General features: G+C 42.0%; 1 protein-coding gene across 2 annotated transcripts; it reads left to right on the top strand.

Annotated features, from left to right (window-relative positions):
* The first annotated feature begins 309 nt into the window (after positions 1–309).
* Positions 310–9,221, top strand: DLAT (dihydrolipoamide S-acetyltransferase). 2 transcript variants are annotated; one of them, XM_044081012.1, is made up of 14 exons: positions 310–722; positions 5,249–5,350; positions 5,427–5,551; positions 5,888–6,014; positions 6,282–6,408; positions 6,536–6,717; positions 6,821–6,965; positions 7,127–7,179; positions 7,271–7,375; positions 7,456–7,563; positions 7,873–7,991; positions 8,096–8,258; positions 8,474–8,610; positions 8,739–9,221. In XM_044081012.1, the coding sequence occupies exons 1-14, from the start codon at positions 474–476 to the stop codon at positions 8,866–8,868; spliced, it is 1,872 nt and encodes a 623-aa protein (XP_043936947.1). In that variant the 5' UTR covers positions 310–473; the 3' UTR covers positions 8,869–9,221. The 2 variants fall into 2 exon arrangements, with proteins under 2 accessions (XP_043936947.1, XP_043936949.1); XM_044081014.1 differs by having other exon boundaries at positions 7,289–7,375.
* Positions 9,222–9,691: the final 470 nt, after the last annotated feature.

Consider the following 9,691-nt stretch of genomic DNA (forward strand, 5'->3'; position numbering starts at 1 on the left):
CACTTAACGTTATCAATCATACATTATAAATCATCGATCATACTAAAATATATCGGCAAGCACTACACTGATGTACTTTATCTTTACGGCACAAACAACTCGTGTACCAAAACATTCGATTTGAAAACATTAACATTTCATGTTCTACTACTTAAAACAATATGTATTATTTTTAGTAATTACACAATGACGTAATACGGTTAACAAGATAAACATCTGCTTAATTAATAACTGTTTCAAATAATTAACACCTTCTTCTCCCTATCAGACAGTAAGCGTTCCTTCTCTCTTAAGTAGCACCTCAAGCAGTTTCTCAACAGGCGGTTCTGCTTTACGGTAGTTGCTAAGGGGTGTGGTGTGCGTCATTTGAGGTGCCGTAAGTAGACCCCGGCGAGCTAGTAGGTCATTGCATGAAGGTGCTGTTTAACTTTTGCAAGTATTAGGTTATTTTCGTAGTCGGTGTGTTAGCTGACATGTTTCGCTCAGTAAGAAAACTGCAAAGCTGCGTTCGCCCTTCTTGTCATGGAGGCGTTGTGTCCTCAGTTGGTTTAAGTTTTCGGTTTAGAGGGCTTCATGCTAGTTGCACCATTAGCCGGTTGCGGGTACAGTGTGTGACACCTCGCTGTAGTTCTAATTCTTTAGTGCGTACAGGACTGAAGCTACAGTCACCTTGGCTTAATGTTGGAGGACGAAGGTGGTATAGCTTGCCACCCCATGAAAAGGTAAGACTTGTGAAGTCTTGAGCTACACTTTCCGGGCTCCTTTAAACTGAGGCTGCCTAGGTGGTAGCACTCCTTATATCGGGAGTGCTAATATCTATACTTGACTCCTAGGATAGTTTTGATGCTTGGTATTGGTACTCTCACGAGTCGTTGAATGGGGGTAGTGATAATTGTGTGTAGGCTGGAGGCATGCTTCAGCCTTAAATGCGTGCCTATGGTTTGGTGTGTAAACACAATTCCGTTTTAACGTTGCAGCGCTAAAAGTTGAAATATTCAATTTTCCTTAGAACTGAAGGGGTTTAACAGCAGGCGTTGTAGTATTGCTTGGAATGATTAATAAAGATGGTAGAATTGATTTCTCGGCAACAGGTGTTGAGGGCCATTATAAATTAAACTACAGTGGACAGCAAGGTTTATAACTAATAGGTTATACTTTCACTTCTCTCGAGTGTGGGATAGAGAATAAGTTTACTTGAAAGAGCAGTAAGCTCATAGTTTAATGGCTCATAGCAATGATTACTTGGAATTGAAACTGCTTTTTGATGTGAATGGGTTAGGTTTGTGCCTGCTTTCTATAGCCTTGACTAACCTAAAGAGGATATGTGCCACCTTGGATGGAACTTTCTCTGCCTTTAGAGAGAGTAGGGGAAGTTCTGCCCAGGAAGCTTGGTCCAGCAAATGGGTAGTCTGTGAAGCATGTTTGTCGTATCCCTGGTTTAGATCAGGTAATTCTGGTATTCCATGGTTTAGATCAGGTAATTCTGGTATGAGTTCGCCTGTGGATTTTTACTAGCTTCAAGAATGAACTGGACTTTGTAGGGTAGGTGTAGATTATCTCCCCCCGGTCAGTAGGAGACTAAAGGGAATATTGCTTTTAGATAAAACAAAGGACACCTTCTTTCTCTTTGAGAGTTTTGTTCCAGTTGCAGAAGCCTAGGTAAGTACATGCCAAATGGTCCAATAGCCTTATTTGTCTGGCAGAGTACAGTACTTTAGAGCTAGGTGATATGGTAAGATGTGCCTATACCATACAATTGGCATTTTAATGGTATAGTAATATGGGTAAACTCTTGGTTAACTTGCCCTTTTGAGGCATGTAGTAACGAACTAAATGGTACTAAGTTGTCCATTGTTAGAGATTAGAGTAGGTTTGTGTTTGGTCAGGGTTTTTATTTTCTCCTAGCTTCTATATCTTTTCAGTACACTTGTGTTGTGTGGGGAATGTAGGATTACTTGTGGTGACCAAGAGTGGTGGAGGAAGCACCTTGGGCGATGTTGAAGTGTATTAATGCAAAAGTAAACTTGTGTAGACTGCCTGTCAGAGCTCCTCATTAGCACTCTTTTAAAAAAAATCTTGATTGGATGGGTAATAGGAAATTCACGCTGGGGATCACTTCTGAGGTTCTGTGACAGGGGCACAGGAAAATTTTCTTGTGTGGTGAAAGCCAGAGTACACTTTTGGCTAGGCTTGTATAGGCCCTAGGGCAAATAGCCTAGTACCTACCTATGAACCTAAGACTGGAAAAACTCCCTTATCGGCTTCAACAAAAAGTTGGGATTTCATCAAATCCTCTAAAGCTAGCTATGAAAACAATTGCAGCAAATAGTAAAGACAACCACAAGGCCTTCTATAGTTATGTAAAGAATCTCTGGCAATATCCAGATTTGATGTGAGCTACTGCACAATGGTACCTCCTATACCAAGCAAATGGATATTGCCAATATACTGGCTGGCAGATTCAGTACCAACTCCCCTGAAGAACCAACTCCCCTGAAGAACCAATCTCAATACCAGTAGATTATCCAGTATTACTGCTGCAGATTAAAACAGCACTGTCCAAGGCCAAGAATACAGCTACTATGGGACCTGACAATATCCCTGGCTGTGTTCTGCATAGAACTACAACAGCACTGTCCAAGGCCAAGAATACAGCTACTACGGGACCTGACAATATCCCTGGCTGTGTTCTGCATAGAACTACAGAGTGAACTGATACATAATCTGTGTGCCCTGTTCAGTCACAGCCTCAACTCAGGCTTTGTCCCAACTGAATGGCACACAGCTATAGTAATCTCTCTCCACAAAGGAGCAACTACAGATCCTGGGCTGTGTTTTGCATAGAACTACAACAGCACTGTCCAAGGCCAAGAATACAGCTACTACGGGACCTGACAATATCCCTGGCTGTGTTCTGCATAGAACTACAGAGTGAACTGATACATAATCTGTATGCCCTGTTCAGTCACAGCCTCAACTCAGGCTTTGTCCCAACTGAATGGCACACAGCTATAGTAATCTCTCTCCACAAAGGAGCAACTACAGATCCTGGGAACTATCACCTCTTTAGCCTGACAAGTCTAATATGCAAAGCTATGGAACACATCATCATAGACCTAATAAACAAGGATATGGGGAATCTTCAAACTCTGGATCCCACACAGTTTAGTTTTGTGAAGGGTAGATCATGCCTGCTCAACTTGGTTGACTTCTTTTGACTCTGTCACCAGAGCTGTGTATGAAGGCAAGGTGGTGCATACAACCTACCTTTATCTGGTCAAGGCCTCTAATACTATTCCCCATTCAGGAATCCTAGAAAAACTCACTAAGCTAGACATCAACCCCTATATCACTAGGTGGGTTGCAAACTGGCTCACAGTACCCACAGTGTGAAAGTAGCTGACTCGAGTCAGACTGCTGACCAGTCGTGAGTGGAGTCCCACATGTATCAGTCCTGGATCCTCTCCTGTTTGGTATCTACTTCTCGGAAGTCCGGGCCAACACAGACTCTGGCTGACAATGTTTGCAGATTGCAAGTTGGAAGCCATTAACTCCCCAAGTGATATCCTACAGAAAGGACTCGCTGAGACAAACTACTTTTTGTAAGAACCATGGCCATAAGCTCACTCCCAAAAAATGCATCACCCCCTTTGGGAAGAACCCAGTTCCCATGAATTACCACAAATGGTAGTCCACTGAACACAGAAGGTGTTAAGAGATCTGGGAACACAAGTTGACAACCTCTTTACCACCACATTGCTGCCGTGGTCAAAGTCCTATGTGGCACATCTCCTTACTAAAGGTTTTGCTCCAGGAAGAAATGGGTCATTGTCTCCCTCTATTCTTCCCTAATTAGGCCAATCGAGTACAATGCCCCATTTGGCATGTACCTCACCAGACACCTGCAACAACTGGAGAGGCTGCAAAAGTAAGTCACAAAGAGGATCCTAGGCCTTGAACACTTCTCCTATATGGAGAGACTCAAACTCCAACTATTCTCAATCTCCTATCACCTACTTGGAGATCTCTGCTTGACTTGCAAAGCCATGTCTGACCCAGCTCTCCCAATCCCTCTGCACTACATGCTCCAGAGACCTCAACCTCATTACCACAATTAACAACGTACTGGGGGAACAGATTCATAACTCAGACTGCCCATGCTATGGAATAGACTTCCTATACATGTCAAACAGAGCACCTCACTGACCCGCTTCAAGAGAAATTCACACCAGTGGCTCTACTTGAGGCACTGGGAACTAAGGTTGGGTGGCACAATGCCAGGGTAACCCTATGGGCTAGGCTTGTAAAGGCTCCAGGGCCATTAGCCTAGTACACACCTATGAAAGGGTGTCAAGGTGGGGGCAGAGTTTTAATATGTAAATAACCCATGATTGACATGGGAGACTATGCACAATGAACTCCATCCTTGTTGAACTAATTGTGCTCCTTTTTCAGGGGGACCAGCCCCCCACATCCCCTGCAGAACAAGTGTTCAACGGTGCTGGTACAAGTTCAGTCGTTAACGATATTTAAACAGTTTTGTGGTGTGAAGAAATGTGATATGCAACAGGCATTTTATTTTTATGCCCCTAGTAAAATATTTCTTTTGGTAGTGAATTTCTACAATAAAACATTGGGTTGCTTTCAGCACAGATGCTGAAATATTTATTGCATTGCAATGTGTCGGGTGGGGTTTGGGTGGTGCTTGCTACTGTGCATTTGGTGGGTTAATACTTGTATCACTGCATCTTGCATGAACATTTCTGCAGAACAGGTAAGGGGAAGGAATTCAAGAACTGACAAGCCTGCAAAATTTACTAGAACAGTTTCCTTTACTTTATTACAACTGATTTTCTGAGTTATGAAGACTTTAAAATTGGGTGGGGTAGGATGGCTTCCTTTTACAGGTAGCAATAGGAATCCCTTTCCCCATGGGGGTAAAGGTAGTGAATTTTCCCTTTGGTGTAAGAGGGGAATATGTCTCTGCTTGCAGCTGTTAATTTCTCTACTTTAATAGTGCTATAACCAGGCATGGTTTAACATGTGATTGGCCATGCGTTTGATATAGAACCTTGCTTGATTTTTGTATTAATATGAGCATAATGTCTGGCAGAGTAATTTTTGCATCTGGGCATCCATGTCTGGTGAAAATGAGTTATCTATATGCTGTTGCAGTTTTCCAATTCTCCAAAAGAGTAAACAATAATTTACTGAAAGTCCGTTGCAGTTAATGTGCCTGTTCTTACAGGTGGCCTTGCCAGCTTTGTCTCCTACAATGCAGACTGGAACAATAGCTCGCTGGGAGAAGAAAGAGGGGGATAAAATCAATGAAGGAGATATTATTGCTGAGGTGAGTAACCTTTGTGTGTGGGGGGGGGGGGGTTTGCCCTTGATTGTTAATTCACTCAATATGTTCCACTTTTTAGGTGGAAACTGACAAAGCGACTGTGGGCTTTGAAAGCCTTGAAGAATGCTATCTGGCTAAAATCCTGGTATCTGAAGGAACACGAGATTTACCACTAGGTTCTATAATCTGCATCACCGTCGACAAGTAAGACTAATACTTCAGTATGTGTCTTTCTGGGAAGCTCCCCTCCCATGGGGAATGTTTGCAATCGTAACAGGGTAGGATTGGTTATCTGGATGCTACTATATCCAATCTGGGAATGGAGGGGGTGGGGTGGCCCGTTGGCAGTTAATGTGTAAAACAAAAAATTGGGGGGGGGGGTTAAGGGGCCCTTCTGACTTGCATATTAGAATTGTGCATTTTACTATGGCTAACATCTCAAGGGAGGAGGGCTTGTAATCACTGCTACTAACAATCCTAGCTGTTCTGCATGTGGGTGAGGCATTATTTAAGAAATTAAATATTCTAATTTCTTTATAGGCCAGAAGATGTTGATGCATTTAAAAATTACAAGTTGGATTCTGTAGCAGGAGCACCTGCAGCACCTTCCCCCACAGCAGCATCTTCACTCCATACACCTGGAAGCTCCTATCCTCCACACATGAAGGTAATAGCATCCACATATAACTGGTTGAGCTGTTTTTAATCTATGCCTGTTAGGCCTGTGACACAATCTTCTCTGTCTTGAGTTTCTCACTTCTGAATGGGAGCTTTGTACAGATTAGTTTCACTCATGTAAAATTGTTCAGACTGCATTGGGTACACAAGTATGAATCTGCTACAGGGGCTGGTTACAAGCAGGGTAGCTATAGATGCAATAAGTACATAAACAGCAAGGGGAGTAGCTTCTAATGTTACACTAACATTATTCTAGATCACCCTGCCGGCTCTGTCTCCTACAATGACTGTGGGTACAGTTCAGAGATGGGAGAAAAAAGTTGGTGAGAAACTGAATGAAGGAGACTTGCTAGCAGAAATTGAAACTGACAAAGCAACTATTGGTAAGTTTTTATATATGTAATTTAAAGTCAGAATGAGCTACCTAACCTGAAGCTTCTCACTTTAGTATACTAAAAACACCAATTCATTTTTGGCACCACTTGCTGTAACGCTTGTTTGTTTAACCAGGCTTTGAGGTTCAAGAGGAAGGATATCTAGCAAAGATCCTGGTATCTGAAGGAACTAGAGATGTACCCCTAGGGGCACCACTTTGCATCCTTGTTGAGAGGGAGTCTGATATTGCAGCCTTTGCTGATTATAAAGAGATGGTAGATATAAAACCAGCACCAGCAGTTCCTACTCCCCCACAGGTGAGTTAAATTTTCAGTGCAAATTTTTCAAAGCTTGTGTAATACCACAAGGTCTGCTTAATGGGATCATACCTTTCTCTCCTCCCCCCCCCCACACCCCCAGGTTGCAGTTGTACCTCCTACAGTGGCTCAGGCAGCCCCAACTCCTGCAGCCTCTGCACCACCTGAGCAAACAGGCAGGATTTTCATCAGTCCCCTTGCAAAGAAACTTGCAGCAGAAAAGGGCATTGACCTTAGACAAGTAAAAGGTAAGCAGATCATGGGGAATAGCTGAAGTTGGTGCTTGTTCAGTGGGGTTATTTCTGTTGTAGAAATTTGGTATCTGCCTTTCTAGGAATGTTTTAAGACTGCCTTGCCCTTCTGTTATACTTGGAATGTAATACACTGCTTTTTTTTTTTTGTTCTCCAGGTACTGGACCTGAAGGACGGATTACAAAGAAGGACATAGAATCATTTGTACCTGTAAGTTGCATGTTTTAAAACTTCTGTACATTGACTTGTAAGTGTACAGCATTGTCAACTTAACTGTAAAGGACTTTAATTGGTATTTAAGACCTGTTTTATTGACCAGGCTCCTGTGGCAGAAGCTGGAATTTCACCCCCAGTGGCTGTTCCTACTGGAACCTTTACAGATATTCCCATCAGCAACATTCGCAGGGTAAGTTCCAGATTACCAAAACTCTGCTTGGATATATATTTTTTTATATAGACATCTGAATTTTGCATATTTGTTTCTAGGTAATTGCTCAGCGCCTTGTACAGTCAAAGCAAACAATTCCTCACTACTGCTTAACCATTGACATCCACATGGGGGCAGTATTGCAAATGAGGGAGGAGCTAAACGAGGTGAGTTTAGTTAATTGGAACTTAGTATTCAGCCTTAAGTATAAGTTGATGGCCTTAAATGCCTGTCTGTTTTTTAAAAGTGCCCTTTTGCTAGCTCTTGTGAATTGGTACATAAGTGCTTGGATTCTTGTACTTGCCATTAGATGGTACAGGGGCCAGTAACTGACAACAGCTATAGAAGTGGTTAGTATTAACAGCTAAAGCCAGCCAGGGCTTTAACTTGCTGCACTTCCCTTAAATATTGCTCAATTATGTAGCATTCTGATATTTTTGTAGCTTTGTCATGTCCTAAATCTTTATCTATTTTAGGTTCTGAAGTCTGAAAATATCAAATTGTCCGTTAATGACTTCATTATTAAAGCATCAGCTCTAGCTTGTCTGAAGGTGCCAGAAGCGAATTCCTCCTGGATGGATACAGCCATCAGGCAGTAAGTTACCATGGGTGTTTAGAATATGGGCACAAGGGGAAGGGGGGCTTGGATGTGTACCCATAATTGGGTACTTTTTTCTAAGTGACTTTGTTTTGTTTTAGGCACCATGTAGTTGATGTCAGTGTTGCAGTGAGTACTGATGCAGGCCTCATCACTCCAATTGTATTCAATGCCCATGTTAAGGGACTTGCTACAATTAGCAAGGATGTGTTTGCACTAGCAACAAAAGCAAGAGAAGGTAAACTTCAGCCACAGGAATACCAGGTAAGCTGTCCAGTCTCGAATGATTGCTATACTATAATTCAATAGCACCTCTAAACTACCTTACAGTAAAGATGCCCCAGTATTATAATTGATAGTATTAAGTTATCCATGGTGCCTGCTTGCCAGTGATTAGTGGCTGAATTGTGGCAGGTAAAGTTGGACTAATTTTGTAGACATTTGAGCCAGTCCCACTAACTGTCTTTTACCTCTTACAGGGTGGCACATTCACAATATCTAATCTGGGGATGTATGGCATAAAGAACTTCTCTGCTATAATTAACCCACCACAGGCCTGTATCTTGGCTGTTGGTTCTTCAGAAGAGAGACTCATCCCTGCAGATAATGAAAAAGGGTAAGCATATTTTGCATGTTTGCTTAAGCAGCATTTAAAATCTGTATAACTGGGTGTTCTAAGCTGCAACTGAACTTAATCACTGCATTTAAATCTGCAAAGAGTTGATGTTTATTTTCTTTCAACAGATTTGATGTTGCCAGTATAATGCAAGTTACACTGAGCAGTGATCACCGGGTTGTGGATGGAGCAGTAGGTGCCCAGTGGCTATCTGAGTTCAGAAAGCTGCTTGAAAGACCAAACACTATGTTACTTTAAGTGGACAAAGCATCCCTTTTTGACATGGGACAAAAGTATTGCCATTGGGGCCTACTCAAGTGTATTGACTAAGTGGCTTACTTCAGGACTGTCCTGGCTTTCTCTTCTAAAGGATCAGTGGCAGCCTTCACTGTAGCTGGATTGAACTTGGAACTGTAAAGCTAATTGGCTTAAACTTTGAATACTGAAGTTTAAATGGATAAGTTTGACTGGCCTAAAGTCTAAAAGATTTGTTCTCTGGAAATTTGCTATTTTGAGGTTAACTGCATCCAGTTGGGTTTTCATAATGGACACGTCTGCTGTGAAGTGTGCCACCCAGTTGTATTTGTGTAATAAAGTATGCAGAAAAAATGTTTTGGGTTATTGAAGTTTTCATTGCCTCCAGTGGACTTCTGAAAGTTTGGGAAGATTTCTAAGCAAATACCAATATAATAGACTGGCTGTTCAGTCTTGTAACAAACTCGCTACTTTAGCTTTTGCAATGCAGCCAAACTTTCTAGCTTTGCATTGCTCAGTCACTGCAAGACCCTGAAACTCTTAGCCTGTTCTGTAAATTGATGGCTTGTACAATTAAGTGGTAAGGGTTCAGATCTCTTGAGGAATCCAGGGCACTGAATTGCATGACTAACCCCCCCCCCCCCCTTACAAACACTTTCAGAAGCATGGCTCTCAGAGGCTGTGGGAGAAAAGCTAAAGTAACGAATTACACCATAACCTTTGCAAACTATAGTATAGGAACTTCCATTATGCTTGGATTCCTCTTAACACTGCTTTGCCTTTGTAAAAAAAAAAAAAAAAAAAAACTTATGTCTCCAATACATAG

The sequence above is a fragment of the Protopterus annectens genome, chromosome 8.part0, assembly GCF_019279795.1.
Source record: "Protopterus annectens isolate FY-2018-M chromosome 8.part0, PAN1.0, whole genome shotgun sequence".
NCBI classification, from domain to species: Eukaryota; Metazoa; Chordata; order Ceratodontiformes; family Protopteridae; genus Protopterus; species Protopterus annectens.

What these genes read in the sequence shown, in the direction of transcription:
- DLAT (XM_044081012.1), top strand. Translation starts at nt 474, where the DNA reads ATGTTTCGCTCAGTAAGAAAACTGCAAAGCTGCGTTCGCCCTTCTTGT. An exon ending in GCTTGCCACCCCATGAAAAG is followed by an intron (nt 723 to 5,248) that starts GTAAGACTTGTG and finishes CTGTTCTTACAG; the next exon opens with GTGGCCTTGCCAGCTTTGTC. An exon ending in CCTGCAGATAATGAAAAAGG is followed by an intron (nt 8,611 to 8,738) that starts GTAAGCATATTT and finishes TTCTTTCAACAG; the next exon opens with ATTTGATGTTGCCAGTATAA.